This window comes from Micrasema longulum, unplaced genomic scaffold (genome assembly GCF_059751315.1).
Source record: "Micrasema longulum isolate JH-2025_06_02 unplaced genomic scaffold, ASM5975131v1 h1tg000747l, whole genome shotgun sequence".
In the NCBI taxonomy this organism is placed as follows: domain Eukaryota; kingdom Metazoa; phylum Arthropoda; class Insecta; order Trichoptera; family Brachycentridae; genus Micrasema; species Micrasema longulum.
This window is the reverse complement of record NW_028277941.1, coordinates 1232658-1253722: the sequence shown is the minus strand read 5'-3', so window position 1 is coordinate 1253722 and position 21065 is coordinate 1232658. Positions and strand designations below refer to the sequence as shown.

At 30.8% G+C, this 21065-nt stretch overlaps 1 protein-coding gene across 4 annotated transcripts; it reads right to left on the bottom strand.

Moving 5' to 3' along the window:
• Positions 1 to 1014: 1014 nt before the first annotated feature.
• On the bottom strand, positions 1015 to 21034 carry MTF-1 (Metal response element-binding Transcription Factor-1). 4 transcript variants are annotated; one of them, XM_088230352.1, is made up of 7 exons: positions 20766 to 21034; positions 15990 to 16231; positions 10743 to 10893; positions 7478 to 7609; positions 5274 to 5514; positions 2615 to 2920; positions 1015 to 2419 (listed from the first exon to the last, which is right to left on the bottom strand). In XM_088230352.1, exons 1-7 carry the CDS (start codon positions 21023 to 21025, stop codon positions 1148 to 1150), a joined length of 2604 nt encoding a protein of 867 aa, XP_088086478.1. In that variant the 5' UTR covers positions 21026 to 21034; the 3' UTR covers positions 1015 to 1147. The 4 variants fall into 4 exon arrangements, with proteins under 4 accessions (XP_088086478.1, XP_088086477.1, XP_088086479.1 ...); XM_088230351.1 differs by having other exon boundaries at positions 1015 to 2920; XM_088230353.1 differs by lacking the exon at positions 2615 to 2920.
• Between the last annotated feature and the right edge of the window lie 31 nt (positions 21035 to 21065).

The following is a 21065-nucleotide window of genomic DNA, read 5'->3' as shown; positions in this document are numbered from 1 at the left end:
ATACATTAAAATATGAAAACAATTTACTATAATACTTAATATTAAAAATACTTTTAAAAAACGCTATTTAATTTTTCCAGCTTGAAAAAAACATATATTTTATTTATTTATTTTTATTTAGAATCCTGAAGTAGGGCACACAAACATATTTTTGTGTGTGCTCTAATAATAACAATGTACGTATATTCAATTGTTCAAGTGTTCAATTGTTCAAGTTGTTTAACACATATTGTTGGGAATTAAAATATTGCATTACAATGAAATAAATATGACTTTTTAGTTTTTCTGGCAGGCAAAATTTTGACAAGCGTTCATTTCTGTGTTCAAAAGTACATATATCTGAGAGCGTGCTTTCTCTGACATGAAATACATAAAATAAAAATATATAGATATAGACTCCACGCTTAAAAATATAATTAGACTTGCCACAACAAATGTTGATATTTACAACTACGACCACAATGCTTTCATTAAAAAACTTCTAATATTAAAAAAAATAAATAATAATAACTTAATAATATGCTGTTTGTCATTAACTGACTTTTAATTTACCCACCCTCTTTGCCCCCCAAAACGCTTGTTAAAGAAAAAAATAGCCCACGGCCTAAAGGTTGGACAGCGCTGAAGTATTTGTTTTGTAGGAACCAAAATAAAATTTTGAATTTGCAAACTGGTTTTTAAGAAGAAGGGAAAAGTCATATACCCGTATGCAGAGACAAACCTTAAGGCGAGGAAAGTACATTCTATTGTCTTCACCTTCGGGTTATTTTCTGCATTTGAAATTAGAATGTACTCTCCTCACCTTAAGTTTTGTCTCTGCATACAGGTATTAGACTGTCTTTATCTTTAAAAAAAACCTATTAAACAAAAAAATATAAAATCATTTTGTTTTGACCTATAATAATATATTTATGTGTGCCCTATTTCAAGATTCAAAATAAATACATATGTAGATAATTAATCACCTTTAGCCTGAGTAGAAAAAAAGATGTAAGTACCACTTTTTATGGACTAGTTGTCAGAAACCTCTTATTTTAACATGTATTCGTTATGCATAAATATAAACATTCCTACATAAGATAGTGTAAACAACAAAAATATAAAAGTTTTTGTTTCAATTTGTTCATCTTTATTTCACCATCTTTTATTAAATAGTTGTTATGTCTTTACATCCAATATGTTTGGAAACAAATTGAATAGTGTCATTGGAACACTTCTGAGTTTGCGCATTTAGCAAGTTGTTTAAATTATAACCATAAGTGATTAGTTGGCGCAAGCTTTCTATTGTCTTCAAGCAAACCACAATACAGCATCCATTCTTCAAACCTTCTGTAGAACTGGAACAACTACATTGACTTTTGTTGTTATTTCCAATTGTACTTATTAGTTCTACAAGAGGATCTATGGAGGGGGGTTCTTTGTCTGTTAATTGATCAGATTTATCGAGAGTGTTAGAAACATTCTCAGTAGCTCGATTAGCAGATGCTGTGTTACAGCAGCAGCTTGAATTATTACTTGAAATAGGTAGAGTTACTTTATTAGATGTTTTAATTTCTTCAGTATCACTGCAACACTTTGTTTTTACTGATGTTTTGGGAGTTTTTTGGCATTCAGAAGGTTTTGCGAGAGCACCTGGTGGACCAATAGATTCCGTGAATAAACCATAGTCTTCTAACTTCGACAATCCATGTCTCTTGTGATACTCCAGATAATTATCACTATCAGATTCAGATTGTTCTCCACAACCTGCTTGACACTGCATAGTTGATGGATCGCATTTACATTCAACACAATTACACTTACGATTTTTGGTGTGTAATTTTTGCACAGAGGGAATATCTGAAGATCCGCAGCTAGATTGACATTGCATAACTAAAGGATCACATTTACAATCTATACATTTGCATATATCAGCATTAGCCGCTAAATTTTGCAACACATTCCTTTTGGTAACCACTTTAAAAATATTTTCAGTTTGTACAACGTACATATCAGAAGGTGGTTCATTATCGAATAGAAGCGAATCTTCAAGATTTAAATCGGAATTGAAAAGGACAGAATTGGCTGCATTAATTTCCAGATTTTCCATGCCAAATACATTTACAGCTTTATAAATTGTATTGTCTTGTTCAAAAATTTCATTTAGTTCACTATGTTCGGTACTCTTTGAATTGAAGATATCATTAATTTCAGGATCATCATTGGCATCAAACACCAATGTATTTGCATCCATAGAAGTAATATTTTCAGTTGAAAATGAATTTTCGCTTCTTTCAATGGTTTTAATATCTGATAGGAAAGAGTTAGCATTATGCGGCACGGAATCCATGATATTTTCTGATGAATTTGTGTGAAGATCAATATAACTCTGTATATGTGTCGGTACAAATGTTGCCCCCGGAAATATGTTTTGTGGTTCCTGTTCACAAACATTAACAGGATTAGTTATAGAAGCAGCTAAGGCACTGACATCCACCCACGGAGAATGGATTTCTATTTCATTTGCTAGAGCTAGTTCTATCGCTTCGTTTGCACATTCAGTATATTTATTGTTAGCTAAAGTATTATCAATTTGTTCAAAATTTGTATTAAAGATATTATTTTGGTTACTAACGTTAGAACTGACAGATCCACTATAAAATATATCAGGAATAGTTTTAGTATCTTTATTATTTCCCAAGGCAGGCATAATACTAAGATTATTAGGAGTTTTGGAGTGTGACTTATGAGGAGCTGATGATATCGTGTTAATGTTATTAAATATCAAATCCCAATCATTTTTAGAAATATCCATTGAGGGAACGGCTCCATCACTTTTAGAATCCACCGATGACAATTTGGTAATTTGTTCTTCACAGAGAGCTTCATCGTATATATTGTTGTCTTCTATTTTATCCAAGGTAGGTGATACCAATGGGAGCTAAACAGTAAGTTAAATATTAAAACCACTTAAAAATATATTGAGCAGCCTATTTCACAAATTTTTATGTTTAATAAAAGACATGCATTGCACATAATACTTGTGTATATAATATTTTTGCACAGTCAATTCAAATTTTTAATAAACACTGCTTTCATAAACAAAACATTCGATCATGCACATGTGTGCAAATGTTTTCACAAACGAAATTTGTATGTTTACTTGGTTCAAGGACAGGCAATAAGATAGGCTTATTGAACATTTGAACGCGCTGTATGTATGTACAGTTCATTAAAATCTTTAATACAATAAGTTTTCATGTGAAGCATTCTAGTGTACCTACTAGCACAAACAGAATTTGTTTGTTTACTTGGTTCAAGGACAGGCAATAAGATAGGCTTATTAAACATTTGAACGCGCTGTATGTATGTACAGTTCATTAAAATCTTTAATACAATAAGTTTTCATGTGAAGCATTCTAGTGTACCTACTAGCACAAACAGAATTTGTTTGTTTACTAGGTTCCATCACAGACACTAACACATTAACAGAGGCTTATAAAAAATTCTTATGCTGTATGTACATTATTCATAAAGCTTTCCTACATGAAATGTTTAGCCTGATTTTGGGTAACTCAAATTTTTGAAGTACCACCAGCCCCAGGCCAGATATATCAACTACAATTTATTATAAAATATTTAGTTATTTTGACATGTTGATAGCACATCTTGTCCACATTTCAGTGTCCATCATCTGAGTTGATGTCTTGATTACTGATGGTGGTGGTTACATCAGTCCAGATGATGAACACTGCAATGCAATCTGGAGTCAACAAGAAGAATACCATCGGTACCTATCTCAAATATAGTGAACATCTATATAGTTTATTGTAATATCTATATTAGGGTGCTTCTTATTTGATCCAAATAAACTTTTTTTTTTAAATTTCACATATCACACTTTTGTTTGATTCCAAATTTGGACCTACCAGCTAAATGCTACCAGCATTCTCCATGTAATTATATATATGTAGCTATGTGTGTGTAGTGAATTCCGACCCCAGTGTAGGTCAGGAGTAAGGATGAATTACCAGAGTAATCCTGGTTCGTAAATGTTATTCTACATCTAATGATATCGATATAGCTATGTGTATTTTGTGCGTGTCTGTTTTAATATTTAAATATAACTTCTTATAATAAAACTATGTAGTATCATAGTAATATTCAAAAACGCTTATTTTCATTATCATCATTCCCTTTCCGCACCTAATGGTGCATAGGGCACCGCATTGGTACACCAATCGCAGCGTATCTTGATCATTTGTATTACATGAAAGCAAGATGATGAGTCTTACACTTCAGGTACCAGTTCAGGGACTATGAAATATTCTAGTGTAAAAACACCCTTTTAAATAAATATTTCATATCAACCATGCCGGGAGTCGAACCCGAGACCTCTTGCATGGTAGGCTAATGCACTGACCATTACCCCACGAGGCCGACACGCTTATTTTAAATACTTAAAAATCTCAGTGTTGCTGGAAACAAAGTCTTTGATATTTCTTTCAGCTATATGATTTGCATCCTAGTTTAGGTAGGCGCTTGGGGTTATAGTTTAAAATTGTGCTGCTTGCTACATTTTCCACACATCAAAAAACATTGGAATCTGATGAAATTGTGCTAAACTCGTTCTGATCGATGTTAGACCAAGCAGTTCTGAAACATTTGAAAACCAAAATGTCCTGTCCCCTGTCCAGCATTGTTTTCATTATATGGTGGTGACAAGTTAACCAAAGCATATATTTTTCAATCTGTATATCTTAATCCAGTGTTGACCGCAGTAGTGTAGAAGCGCAAGCATTTTATGCGATCGGTTGAGTTCCAGGGCACAATATCTTCATGCACAGTTGAAGCATACGCATTTCCTGTTCAACAACTAAGTTTGGGAAATGGTAAAAGTTGATCGACACCCGGACATGATACAAAAATTAATTTGAGCATCGGTATGAGCTACATAATTATGTCAAAAAGATCTTTCAATCTATGTTGCCATGCCTCTTCTTTCCTTTGTAGTCCTGGGAGTTTAGTTTTGTTTTCCCTATTTTTGGGTGCTAAGAATCAAACCCAGGACCTCAAGAATGAAGAGAAATTGCGCCAACCACTTAACAACGAGGCAGACTTATCTCCGCTGAATTAACTTATAAAGGATTTTTACCTGAAAGCAGCCATCGAGTCTATAACGCTCGTCCACGGTTCTGGTTCCATGTCACACACAGAATTGTATTCTTCATCCGCCTGGACACACGATGAAAAACAATACATAATAAATATTATAATATAAAAATGAAGCTTACTTGATTTGGTGTTTCCAAAACGTCTTTATTCGGTGGTGTCTCGAGTTCTTCTTTAAAAGGGAGTTTTTTAGATGTTTTTAAGTGTGTTTTTTGGTGACTTTTGAGACTGTGGGGTGTACTGAATGCTCTGCTACAGTGTGTCTCGACACACAAGTATGGCCGCTCACCTGTGTGGGTGCGAGAATGAGTCTTCAAATGATGGGATGCAGTAAATGCTTTGCCACACCCATTCTCTACACACCTGCACAATAAACATAAAAACTTATATTATTTCGTAAAACATGGAAAAAATACATTTTATTTAATTAGTCAAATAATACGAAATACATTTACATGATAAATTCAACATGTATTAAAATAATTAACTACATTTTTTTTTTATATGCTGACGAATATTAATAACAATTGATCATGAATTTTAATTTATGACTTCTAACGGCACCGTGGTGTAGTGGTTAAAACGCTTGCCTTACACAGAGGGTTCCAGGTTCGATTCCCAGTGAGATCACAATAATAAAATGTGATTTATATCAAACCTGCGTGATCTGTGCTGCAATTTGTCACTATGATTGGACATCTCAGCCTGTTGTGGTGCAAAATAAACAGTAAAAAAATTTGAAAATCTATTTTCAAAGAAGCAACTTTTACTATCGTTATTCTGCCATGCAGAGCCTAAACTGTCGCAACTCTCATTTTGGAGCTATTTATTGATTCGTAATCAGCATTTAATTAGTTATACGTGTATCCAACTCTTTTTTCAGTAACATCGTCTTTTTAGCCCACAAATGATTAAAATACTAACTAAAATGCTGTTTCTAAAAAATATATTACCTTGTTTATGTTGAATATTTTCATTTGTGAAAATAATTATAATAATATAATAATAGATAAATAAACTATGCTTTTTAAAGAATTCACGCAAGTTATAATTCAAACTGCTTATACTCAAAAGAAGTAACTGCAATCAGTTTTCTCCAAAAACCAACTAAAACCCAGTAAACCTTATGAAATACTGCATTTCAGGTTGTAATGTGACTAAAAGTAGCTTATTTTGCAGTATCTAGTTTTAATACTGCATTTTAACTGAAGATTAACTTAACATTTACATCATAGCTTGAAGACAATTTTTTTTTAATTTTCAGTTTTTATCAATTTACTTATTTGAATTTTTTTGAAAGTGGACTTATCGTGTTACGGTAATTTAGGGATCGCACGGCAGTATTCTTATTTTCCCCAAATCTGGTATCAGAAGTCAACGAAATCAGTGTGTTTTAGTTTTTTACAATGCAAGTACCCTTTATAATCTGAAGACAGCAATATGTAATTTAAAAGTTTAACTTTAAAGCCCGTCCTGCCGTAAGTAAAGTTAGCACAATGAACCAGACATTTGCTTACAGTGGAGGGGAGAATAGTATGCTCGTATTAATTTTCAAATGTGTATATTCCTGTCTCTTTTTATAAAGTGATCAGGTTCTAGATCCCGTTGGACTCGGAGCTGCTTAAGCATACAACAAAGTGATGGATAGAGTTTTACAATGAGGAACTTTAGCCTTACAGGAAATTGGATACAAAAAATGTTTTCTTGCGCGCGGTAAAAAATAGAGCATATAATTGTGCTGCAAAATTTCTTGAAAATGCACAAAAAAATAATAAAAAATATTTAAATGAAAACGCACTACTTTGAATGATGTCACTGGTTAGTATGAACCATCCAATGATATGAGAGCTTTGAAGGATATACGGTTTGATCATCGTAAACGAACCAATCGGAATAACTGTCAGAGAACAACCTCGGATGTCACACGCGGAGTTATTTCAGAAATACAAAACTTTAAAAATTCATAGCGCTGATAATGAAAATGATACATAAAAATAATAAAAAATTGGCTTAGTTTAATATTTTATTAGCAAATAAAAAAGCAAAAAAAGACACTGAACTTCCTCATTATTATCTAAAATTATTCCTCGAAGATTCAACATTTAATAGAATACAAATACTATTTGTACTAATATTTGTTTTGTTCTTAAGAAAGGTTGTATAATCTCTCACAGCTCTTAAAGAATTATTTTACTGTCCATTAATCAACATAATAAATTACAGTGAGCGAACCTGTAAACACATGGGACCAGGACCCTATTGCCTATTAGTATTGACTAACAGTAATCTGTCATAAAATTGATATTAGTAAAGTGAAATCTCTTACTTATATGGGCGTTCTTGGGTATGAGTTCGTATATGTTTTTTGAGATCACTGAGCGTAGTAAAGTATTTGATACATCCGTATTGGTAGCAATCAAATGTGTTACCGTTGTGTAATCTTTGATGAGCTCTCAATCTAAAATTAATTAAAAAAATCAAAGTTTAAAATAAATAAACATTGTCAAATATTATTTGTATATTTACACAAAATTTTAACTAAGTTTGAGTTATTCTACTGGTATTTTTTAGTAGAACTTAATTTTAATTATAATATTAAAAATATGTAAATATGTAGTTTTATTCCACTTTTAATTATAATTTTTACCAGTGACTGGGTTTCGCCGTGAACGACACCATCAGACTGGGAGAGGCTAAACAAATTTCTATTTTATATACAAGTTCCAACGGGGATATTGGCAATCATGATTTTATACAATAGGGAAATATCAAGTTTTTTTTAAAATAATTATTAGTAGCAGAAAAAATACTTTTAAATTTGTAATTTTGAATTACCGCAAAAACGGTGACTCCATTGGCCACGCCCCTAATACGTCACGATTCATGTTTATTTGTTCCTGCCATTGAAATTTGTGTAGAACAATTTCACGAATCTTGACATCACAACAACTGAGGCCAAAAACGTCGCGTTTTTCTACGAACATATATTTATTGCATTTCTTTTTTACATTTATGTATGAAAACATTTCTCCACAATATCCATATTGATTTTGAAAATACAATTAATTATACTAAATCATTTATATATTTTTATCGGTATTCGTAGTATGTGATATTTCCCTATTATGAGAATAAACGAGTTTAAATTAAAATAATTTAAGTATAAACAATTGTATGAATTTAAGTATTGTTTGAATGTATTTAATAAAAACAGATGTAACATAATTTATTGAATTTTATGAAGTTTTATAATAAAAATGAATTTGAATAACATTTATTTTAATTTTATAAAAACTATAACAGCCGCTGGGTGGTAGTTCTTTTGAAAACATATCCCTGGGCCAGGGGGTAATTAAGTGATTCTCTGAAAACAAAATTCCTGGCAGTTAATTTTTATTGAGTCATTGTTTGTATTTTAATGGATACAATAATGGGAATGAACGTTATATATTATATATTTTACATTTGTTTTTATTACATGCATTCAAACAATACTTGAATTCATACAATTGTTATTATTTTATACTTAAATTATTTTAATTGAAACTCGTTTATTCCCATAATTATATGATATCATGATTGCCAATCCCTGCTTGCACTTGTATATAACATAGAAATTTGTTAGGCCTCCCACCAGTCTGACGATGTCGGTCGCGACAAAACCCGGTCACTGGTAAAAATTATAAATAAAAGTGGAATAAAACTATATGTGTATTTTTGTTGTTATAATTTTAAAACATAGTTGTAAAATTCACCGTGGATTTAATAATAATTTTGACTCTTTTTAATGAATTTAAACATGACAAGGTGTCTATAAATTTAAGAATGAACGTATTAATAATAGGCATTCTGTTTTCATCGGACTTTATACATAGACATTCAAAATCAAATATATAATTTACAACTGAAAGGTCTTCCTCAAAGTGTTTGTCATTTATAATGCTGAAAATATGATTTGTTTTATACAATGTTTATTCCTCGTATCCAGATTTGGCAAGTTCCCAACTATGCACATAATATGTTCATGTCGAGTCTATGCCAAGACAATATAAGTGGGAGATAATTCCATCACTCTTTGATTATCTATTATCATCTTTTTCTATGCACTAAAATTATGTATGTTTTTATATTTTATCAAAAGAATTAATGAAATTATATTATAATGATGTATATGTTTGTTTATATATTTAAAAAATATAAATAATCACTAACATAATTAAGAAGAAAATGTCACACAATTTTAAATATCAAATAATTTAACGGTAAATCAGAAAAATATTTTATAATGAAAACATTTAGTCATACAGTCATAAATATATGTAATTAAATAAAACACATTCAAATAAGAAAAAGACCAATGAAAGTTTTTATAACTTAACTAAATAATGTAAATATAAAAAGAGTCAAAAATTCAAAAATGAAAAAAAAATCATCAGCATTATGGAGTTAATTATTTAGAACAAACAAATATATATATTATGTAGGTTTTGTTCAATTATTGTTATTGCATTGTTAAGATTTATATTAAATCTTCGAGTATAAAATAATAGAGACTTGAATAAGTTCTCACTGCTTTACGATAGACGGTGATATCATAGTCTTTTAACACTGGGCAATACTAGAGCCAACATCATTGTGAAGCTCGCTATTAGGCTTAAATTGACAGTATATGTTATTCCGTCGAAGTGTAAACAACATATTTTTTAATAGCGTTAAACATGTCGAATTTCGTGCCAAAAAGAGTATTTGTGGGGAATTTTATTGCATTACATCTGAAGCACATAAAATTCTTGTGGATACTAATGGCGACCATGATCTGTTGGAACATCACCGAGCAACGTCATCATCATCTCTGCTCTGTACCATGATCAGCTGGGTGCAGTGTATTATGAGCTCCTCAAACCCGACAAAACAATCACAGGAAATCGCTATCGATAAAGTAATTTTGCAGAATGACAACGCTCGGCCACATGTTGCAAGGCCAGTCAAAACATACTTGGAAAAGCTCGAATGGGAAATACTACCCCACCCGCCCTTTAACCGGACATTGCTCTTTCAGATTACCACTAGTCCCGATCGGTGACTCATGGCCTGGCTGAGCAGCACTACCATTCTTATGAAGATGCCAAAAAATGGCTCGATTCATGGATAACCTCAAAAGATGAATCATTCTTCGAGATGGTATTCGTATGCTGCCAGAAAGATGGGAAAAAGTAGTTGCTAGCAATGGACAACACTTTCAATGACATGTTCTTTACTCATTTCCTAAAATAAAGCATTAATTTTTTCGAAAAAACAGGGAGAACTTATTCAACTCCCCAATACATATGATGTAAAGGGTGAATAATAATAAAATAAATATTATTTGTTTTTAACAATATTATATATTTACTGAGATAATTTATTAGATTTTTAATAATTAATCTTTACAATCAATAAATTACGGAAGTATGAGATCAACAAAATGTATTAATTTTAATAAAAAAGTATGAAAGCTAAGAATTTACCCATTTTTACTTTATGTTGAAATTGTAATAAAAATAATATTTTTCTGACAAACTCCCAGATAAATAAAATAACAATAAACTTACCGGTAAAGGGTATTAAATGCTTTCTTACATCCTTCTAGGGAACACATGAATGGTTTGACTTTAGTATGAACTCGAACATGAATTTTCAGGCTATATGAAGTGAGAAATGCCTTTGTACAACTTGTTTCTGGACACTTGAACCTATACTCACCTAAAAAAAATACAATTATTTTATAAATATATTAAAGAACTAACTAGTAACTAAAATAAAAAAATGGTTTATTTCATGTAATTTTATGTTTAAATATTTCAATGTGTTTACAAACCTATGAACTTGATTATAATAAGCTGATCTAAAAAACATGTTTATGGTCATAGCAAACAAAACATAACTTTTTACATATATTTTCCTGTATAATATGCCCATTTTACAAGAAGAATATTTATTACAAATATACAGCAAAAACTAGAGAATCTAGTAATATTAGATTATTTTTTATTAAAATTAATTAAATTTCTTATTAAATCAAGTTCTAATGTAGTTTAATTATAAATTATTTTAAAGATATTTTCTGTCAAATAAATATCGGGACCGAGGCCGCGCAAATGATTTTTAAGTATTTTTTTTTGGCTAAGTTGGCACATCTTTACTCTAAATTTGACCGCGATCTGTCATTTAGTTTGTTGTCCTGGCTCCCTGTGACTATTTTTTGTTCCCTTAAACTTAAATTCCCGCTTAATGGAACTCGTTTTGACTCGATTGAAGACATAAATAATTGAGAAATTTTTATAAAAAAATTGTAATATTATTAAAAGTTTATATTAGTTCTTAAAATGTTATTAACTAACTTAATAAAGCATAAATAAATCAATAAAACAAAATTCGCAGAGGGAACTCAATACCTACAAAAGGTGCATGGATGACTGGATTGTTCGTTGGAAAAAATGTATCGCTTCAAAAGGAGCCTATTTTGAGGGAGCTTCAATAAATTTGGAAGAATAATTGATTTTTGTTGTTTTTTTTTACTCAGACCGGGTATTTATTTGACAGAATGTATTTCATTATTGTTTATATATATATTTTTTAAAGGGTATAAATTTAATCAAATCAATAATTAAAGCGTTAAAAATATAACAAATAAGCATGCACTTCTCATGCACCCAAATAAAAATAAAGTATCACGTAAGACTAACCGATATCAAATTATGCTTTTGAAGCATTTTTTTACAAATTTAGAATTTGTTTTTAAAAAGTAAAGAATTCAAATATAATTCTGAGATGAATAATTTTTTTTAAATGATGCATCATTTTAACCATAAATGTGAAGTCAAGTTGAAATTACAATTATGTTTTATAACATATACCTAATATTAAATGTAAGTTTAGAATAAACGTTTTTAAACCGGTAATAACTATACTTTATTTGGTTTTAGTGGCCATACTTTAGATAATATAGTATATAAACATAAATAGTACATAAGATAATTAAATTTCCAAGATGACTAGAAGAACAAATTTTACGCAGGAGTAAAGTAGATTAAACCTATCATCATTATAAAACCCTTATCCGCACCTGATGGTGCATAGGACACTGCATTGCTAAAGTAAATGCAGAATATCTCGATATGTTACATGAAGATCAGGTGATCAGCCTTATGCTTCAGGTGCCACTCCAGGGACGGTTAAATATTGGAGTGCAAAACCACCTTATAAACAAATATTTCATTTCGAACTTCCCAGGAATCGAACCCAGAAACTTTAAGCTTGGTAGGCGAACGTGCCAACCGCTAGACTACAAGGCAAACTTTTTAAATCTATCAATAGCAATAAAATCAAAGTAGCATAAAAAATTGTCTCAAAAGTAGATTCTTGTTTATGATTAAAGTTTCATTAATTTATTTTATGCTAATGTACAGGGTGGGCAGACGCTTGAGGTAAAAAAAAGATTGTGGTGATAGAACACCCTTAGACCCGTAAAATAACTCTGCTGGAAAATAAGATTCAGGTTAAAGATCGAACATTGGGCAAATGAAAGAAGTTCTTTAAACACAACACTCCTAAGAAATCAATATGAAAAATTATGCATTGAATAATCAACCTTTTATCGAAACAAGATGTTTCAAACTTGAATAAAATTATTTTGTTACAATATTGTTTCAAATGCGTAACGCACAGCATAAAAACAAAAATAGGTATCAAAAGTGAAAATATATTTTTAATCAACGGTTCGATTTTATTCATTCAAAAGTAAAAGCACACATTGTCAATGCATAAGGTCCCATTTATGATTTTTTTAGCCTTTTGCAATATTGTATTTATGACTAGTAAACTCTGCTTATTTTTTTGTAAGTTTGTTTGAGTGATTAATCTACATTATTAAGTCCACATGCATGCAAGTCGGCTTTGTGACATTGTTTTTTTACCAATGCCTTTACAATAAAAAATATTCCGAAATTGTTATGTACAGTTTAAAATCACAAGCGTAATACTTCGTTGAGAGTGAGCCATTAATAAGTTGTGGTAAGAATGTGTATAAAGGTGACATGCATCGATCAACAATACATGACCATCAACAAATTTGTTGTGTCAAAGAAATGGCGTTTATAAATTTTCTTTCATTCAATTTGTTGTCCTATAATTGTTTTCAAAATGTATTCAATGCACATTTAAGATTGTGTGGTTCTTAACAGTAATCCAAATTATCCAGAAATCGATTTACACATTTTAGTAGGAATATAAAAATGAGAAAAATGGCAAAAGTGTCAAACAAGCCAACAGCATCAATAAAAAGTAGAAAATCGTTCCAGTTGTCTCCTGACTCACTCGCAATACCCACCTGTGTCCATCGTACCTCCAACCATCTAGAATATTCTCCATCCACTTCCAATCTTTTTTAAAGATTTAACATTGATGGTATATTCATGATATGACGAGATGAGTTACACTAAATCACATCATCAATAATTGTAAATTAACACTAGCTACATTCATTTATTCTTACTATTAATTAGTAAAAGCCAAATGTATCAGCAAGAACCATTTTAACATTCAACAATATTACGTTAATTGAGAATACAATTATTAAATTATATATAAAAGCATAGTGCGTAAGATCAGATGATCAGTCTTAAGTACAGTTCAGGAACTATGAGAGATTGCCAAATGAAAAACCTTTTAAAATAAATACTTCACGTCAACCATGTGAGGAATCAAACCTGAGACCTCATGCATGGTAGATAAACACGCTAACCACTAAACCACGAGGCGAGTTAATAATACAGGAAATAATACCTTCATGGATCTGAACCGGCAGCATGAAAAAATAAATTATTTATTAATATTGCACATATTTTTTTTGTAGGAAAAAGCAAAATTATTTCAATCTAACTTATATTAATATAAAAATATGCATAATTGAGGAATAAATACATCTCGCACGATTACGGAACTTACAAACAGTAAAATGATATAAATTGTTAGTATACTGTGGGTTACTGTTAAGACAAGTAAATCATGGGTTATACACACAAGGTTATGAACTTATAAAAAATAATGATTACAAAATCTCATTTTATAATTTGTACAAATTATTAGGTGTGAACATAAGTTGTGTCCGTTATTCACAAATTTCAAAATGAGCACCAAAAGTAAAGTAAAGAAATTAAAGTACGTGTTAACATTACTTTTATCAGTTTTTTCCAAATGAAGAGAACAAGAGAACACAACAAAAATAAATGACAACAAATTGGTCAATAATGTAATTTTTTTTTTATATTTTATTTAATAGTATAATAATACATTTTTACAATTTAAAAAAATTTCACTTGTTATATTTTTACTAAAACTAAAATCCCACCAAGCCACTTTTTGTAGCTTGTTGGTGAATTCATAACATCTTCACCATACGCTGCGCAAATATCGCGAGCAGCTTAGGCAGATTTATTCCCTCGATTGAATGTGAACAGAAGGACTCACGGCTCAAAGGTCCGTGGTTCGAATCCGGCTCTACCCCAACTTGATTACAATTTTCTGTTAGTGAGTTATTTTCAACTCGTTGAAAATGGCCTTCAAAATTCAGTATTTGGGTAAATCATAAGAACGCAAATATTTACTTTCATACTAAAAAAAGGAGGTGTCGAAAATGCTCACGTTTGTCTTGTAATAAAATAAAATAATATATTATACGTAATGTTAAAGCAAACACAATATCTTGTAGAGCAGAAAACTTTCTTTCGAACAAACCTTTATCATTTTGTCTTTCTTATGGTGCTCATTTTTGAATTTGGTAAAAAATCAACACAAATGGCGTTAACACCTAATACTTTTCTGCACATAATTAAAAGTTTTATGATTTAAATTGTATAATTATTTATTTATTTATTTAAATGTACAATACAGCACTCCTACCAATTACAATTTACGTAAATTATAAAATTAGGTATCTACAAAAACATGATAAAAAAGCACAATAGATTATTAAGGTCCATAAGTATATGTATTAAAATTAATTGAAATAAATTGATGAGTGAATGGGAAATAATTAATAAACCTGGTCCTATTTGTTTGATCATTTCACTTTCAACAGGAATAATGTTTTTATCAATATTTTAAACACAACATGGGTCATTTTGTCATGATCGCAGAAAAACGACGCATGTGATTTTCTTCAACTTTACAAGAGAGCGGTTAATTTTTTTTGATAGTTTATGTCACAATTTGATAAGTTCAAAAGAATATTAAGTCTTCTTTATATATTCTCACGTGCAAAAAAAAAAGTATATAGTTAAGTATCCTCAGCACGAGTGACCCCCCCCCCCCCTCCCTCCCAGTGAGGACACATTATTTTGATTATTTATTATTGTAATAAATAAATATCCTTTGATACTTGGGTTAGTTATAAATATTTGTATTTTTCAAACCTGGAAAAAAAAAACCTTTATATAACCATTTCAAGATCTAATATAAAAGAAAGTCAATGTCGCATTTTTCGCACATCCGTCGTTCTATGATCACGACGATTTCACTGACTCATTTCAAGTAATTTTTAAGAGCATAAAATTTATTATATTCTACTTCATGCAAATATTATTATGATTTGAATATGGTTTGTATAGATTATGCCTTCACTAGGTAATGCAAAAGACATGATTGTTATAAAGGTACTGAAATAACTAAAAGAAACTATGACATGAAAAATTATTAGTACTAGTGGAATATGGAATTAATTTAATTTGAAGTAAACGACTTTATTTATTATTAAACGTGAACTAATTATGTTTCTATTTTTAAATAAAAAAAAGGAATACCTTTGTGAGTTTTCATATGTGTCCTGAGGTTTCCTAAAGTACTGTAAGTTCTAGTGCAACCCCTTTGGTCACAGCTGAACCTGCCCACAGTGAGATCTCCCATAGTAGTTTGGTCGGGTTCAGTTTTGGTCCTGATGATGATGGTAGTCTGGTTGGGGGACTGGGGGACTGATACATCAGACATGGGCGGGTCGATGGACAAGAATATTTTACCCGCTTGGTGAATCGGCTGCTCCAATGTTCTAAAATTATATTTGTATTTTCAAAAATTAATATTCTATGTATAAAACTGATATTTTTTTAAAAGGAAAAATCCTGAGTAAGGAAATCAAGCCAAGATAAGTCCACTTTGTAGTATGGTCGGTGTGTAAGCCCACCATGCTTGAGGTCCTGGGTTGAATTTCTTGCAGGATGAAAGTAAAATATCAGTTAATGGCAGGTCCACACCGCAATATTCTATTGTTCCTGCACTGGCACCAAAGCGTATCACCTTACTTTCCATGTAACAAAAATTATCTAAATACGCCGCAATCAGAGTACCGATGCAGAGCCCAATGACCCACTGGGTGTGAATAGGTAAATGATTATCATATGTGATTTTTGCACCACAACAGGTCACGAGGTATAATCACAGTGATTTGTTTTGTACTTATATTTAGTGAAATCATGAACAAAAAATTTTGAACTATGTAATGAAAGCGTAAGAGAGAACAAGGGCGAAACAAGATTTTGATTACGTTAGAGTGAAATGGATACATGTTGAACAAACTTCCAAAACAAAATTGTGACAGAATAAGCCTGCTGCACAAAATAGTCAAATGCAATTAATTAAGTAATTACATCATCACGGTGGGTCCCATTTTGGGCATTTCGCCCACCGGCGTTTATAGACCTTTTGAAAGCCTTTTCTTTCAATCAACCATCCTCCTCAACCGCCTCAATGCCCTCCAATTTTCTCTGAGCCTTTTACTGCCCCCCTGAAGGCCTTCAGGGCCCACAAAAGGGCGCTGTCGCCCACTTTGAGAAAAAAAGATGAGAAATACTGGTGTAATGGATAAGACACTTAACTAACGATTCCCAATAAGATTTTTCTCAAGCCTGGGTATTTTGTACTATAATTTACCAGTGTAATTGGGCTGACTAGTCTGTTAGGGTGATAATAAATAGATAAATAATTTAAATCAGATTTAAAATAGCGTACCACTAAAAAGATGTACTTAAATAGTAAGCAAAATGGTATATAATATAAGTGCTGATAATAATTATTCATAATAAGTACCATACTTTATTTGACTTCAGTAATGTTTGTTTATTTATTATTCTATTTACAAAATAACGCTTGACACAATTAATTATTATTTTATTTCCGGACTTGCTGGATAAATCCTTGCTAAGCCACTATATACACAATCATTAAAGTTATAAATATATATATATATATAATATCGTGGGGTAATTACTACAACTAGGTAACTTCAAAATTAGCATTTTTGAGTTACCCACTAAAAACATATTTCTGTATCCTCCTCCATGAATACTACAAATAAACAAGTCTTGCATTCAAATCATCATAATATTGTTTAAATGCATTACGTCTTCTCTATTTGTAGCATTCATAGAGGAAGATACAAATATGTGTTTCAATGGTTAACTCAAAAATTCTGATTTTGAAGTTACCTAGTATTAGTAATTACCCCGCGATAATATATTGACACAATTTCAAATAAAAATACAGATGAACCATTCAATAATACAACAGTTTAGCAATTTTAAGATTTATAACCTAATAATTTCGTTTTTAATACGGTTCTTGCTATGGATCAAGTAGAGCAACGCATCCCCAATATTTTTATAAATTATGCATCAAATAAGATAATGAAAAAACCTGCACTCGATTGTTTATCACATACAAGAAAATCCAATACTCCTGCCTTTACTTGCTCTACACGCCGTACACGCCGCCCACAAACCCCTCGCCACACGCACCGTACTAACCCAGCAAGGCAAAGAGGTGCATTTATAAAGTTGCTCTCTTAAAAATTCAATTTTGTACTGACTTTAGAGAGAGAAGCTCAAACCAGCTAAAGATATTTATCATAACAGGAGCAATGCACTACTTGACCCGATCTCAGAACCTTCTCGAAGGATTCCAAATGTTTGTTGCATTATTTATATTATATCTCTACGCAAATCACAAGACGTCATCTCTTTTTACTTTATAATATGGTTTATAGGTTAGAAGAGTAAGGAAGATGTGAATTTATCACATCTTGGATTGATGTTTAATTGTTATTGTTATTATGAAGAATTAAGAAGATCCCGTTACTTTTACAGGTATCGAGGGCTTAGTTCGGATCAGTTATTCAGTTACGTTATCTGTCGGAGGTGTTACTGATTTTTGGATGCTGATGTGTTGTCCATATTAAAACTTTTCATAAATAATAATTTATTAGAAGTTTTTAGTGAATGTATTAAATTATTGCAAATAACTTAGAAAACTCTAATGACTTCAGTGGAAATAAAACAGTGCTTTTCAACTTTGAAAAGAATAAAGCTGTTTTTGAAAAATACAATATCTTAATGCTCTAGTTGACTGTTGAATGAAAATTAATAACTTCAATACCAGATTTAAAAAATCATATAATTGATGTTTTTTCTAGATTAAAACATTGCAGAATGGATTTTTATACAAACAGTTTTTATATGTTTTTTAAATGTAGGTATATAGAGGGGAAAGCAGGCAAATAGTGACGCTTGCATACTATTTCATGAACATCCTATTTCAACCCCTGAAATTTTTGCCATCGGCTATCACTGAATAAATGTATGATTTAATTTTTTTATTTAATTTGAATATAATACATAATGATGCAATACTTTCTAAAAAAATACATTTGTAATTGAATGTTTTAATTCACAAATAATATCCATGGTTTAATCACAATCAATATCGTCGGTATCCTAAAAAAAACCCTCTAAATGACAACATTTGAGAAAACAAGGTAAAAATACAGTCATATGTAATTTTTTAGCATTATCAACGGATAAAATACTCTGAGACTTAGTTTCAAAGTTAGCATCTATAAAAACCAACAAGCAGTTTTTTATTTTTTAATGTTTTCTAGTGAAAACTATTCATTCTGATCTCATTCATTTAAACAATTTAAAGGAACTAAGGAGGTATTATTGGGATGTATCATGTCGGCCTAGTGGTATAATAGTCAACGTGTTTGCCTACCATGCAAGATGTCTGGGGTTCGATTCCCGACATGATTGATATGAAATATTTATTTAGAAAAGTGTTTTTACACTAGAATATTTCATAGTCCCTGGACTGGTACCTGAAGCGGACTGATCATCTTACCTATATGTAACAAAAATGATCAAGATACGCTGCGATTGGTGTACCAATGCAGTGCGAAAAGGGAATGATAATGTCCAAAATATATTTAAAACACTTTTGTCGAGTTAAAACATTCAAATTGATTTTTCTCAGTATGGTCAATAATGCACTTAGAGGGTTTAATCAGCCATACTGGCTGATGATATATCACTTTCATCAGGTATTTCAAATAAAAGTGTCACAAATTAATCACATCAAGTAAACCCATAGTAATTCCGAAGCTATTGAAAATGTGAATTTGATTTTGAAATACATAGAATTGTAATAAATAAGAGATATTTCTTATAAGATTCTTACAAGTATTCTAACAATCATAATTGTTTTTCCTTTTATGTAAAAAGTTATATTAACAAATTACAACAGGGATGGAGAATACCTTAAATAAGGGAATATGGAAGTCAAGGCGTTTACAGGGCTTATGACCTGTAAATGCCTTGACTTCCACATTCCCTTATTTAAGGTATTCTCCGTCCCTGTTGTAATTTGTTAATCTTAATGACCCCCGAGGGGGTGAAATCCAGTCTTTTGTCTATGAGCATTTGGACAAACTCAAATATTGTAAAAAATTATAATTTGTTTATGGAAGTTGAACAACAAATGTGACACCCGAGCACAAAAGGCGGAACCCCCTAACTTCAGACAAATAATTTATATCATTCAGATTCTTATGGCGATTTATAGGGGCACCATAGTAAATTAACATAGCCCTGTGAACATATTTCTTTTCAAATCTACTGATAATTTCTACCATATTCAAAATAGAATGACATCAGAGTACTAGAATAAACATTTTTGTGTATGTATATTACAAAACTATAGTATTGGCATAAGACCAAGAATCAGAAAGAAATGCTGGAGAAACATGAAAGCACCTATTGATCAACAAACATAATCTAGGTATTATTGTATAATATTTATAAACTACTATTATATCATACTTATTCTTTATGCGAAAAGTATTTTTAAAAAACGATAAAACATGTGTTATATTCCATTGTAAGTATGTTTATCATTTGTTTTTTTTGTGACTGTGCCGAAACATTTATTAATGGATACATTTTATTGTTTTCTTTTAAGATATAACGACACTTAAAACGAATTTCATAAAATATTTAAAAAGTGATATTTAATCCTCGATAAATATGGGCATTAGAAGATATTTTTAACAAAAACTTAATTGAAATCAGAAATTCAAAGAGTAAAAGAGAAACATATATATTTACTGCAAGTGTAAAAGAGAAAATCGACGTTATTTATGTCCACTTTTAGAACTATCCACCATCTGTCAAAAATGTGTAAAAAATTTTGACGCTGCACAAATGAAAAACGATTCAGAAAACAAACTATTTTTTACTGCGGTAGTATGTACTCACCTCCTTTTTTTCTTTTCATCGTTATTTTTTAGAAGAGAATCCGTATCGGTTTCCAATTTCTTGTCAGACGTCACCTCTCTTTTGAGACTATTTTCTACAGAAGTATAGGAAACTGGAATTTCATCAAAAGCTTTTTCGAATTCCGAAAGATCTAAACTATCGTCGATACATTCTTGTAAATCGTGTGAAATGTAAATGTTTTCAATTGGTTCAATTTTTGGAGCGCAACCTTTCGACTCCACACTCGGCCGCGCGGCCATGTTTGCACTAACTTCACTATTGTTATTGGTACAGTTCGGT

Bases quoted from the DNA above. Each gene is read 5' to 3' on its own strand.
- MTF-1 (XM_088230351.1), bottom strand. From the start codon at position 21,025: ATGGCCGCGCGGCCGAGTGTGGAGTCGAAAGGTTGCGCTCCAAAAATT. The intron at 5,515-7,477 runs GTAAGAGATTTC...TTTATTGTGCAG, and splicing joins ACCCAAGAACGCCCATATAA to GTGTGTAGAGAATGGGTGTG. The intron at 2,921-5,273 runs GTAAGCTTCATT...CTTACTGTTTAG, and splicing joins TTTTGGAAACACCAAATCAA to CTCCCATTGGTATCACCTAC.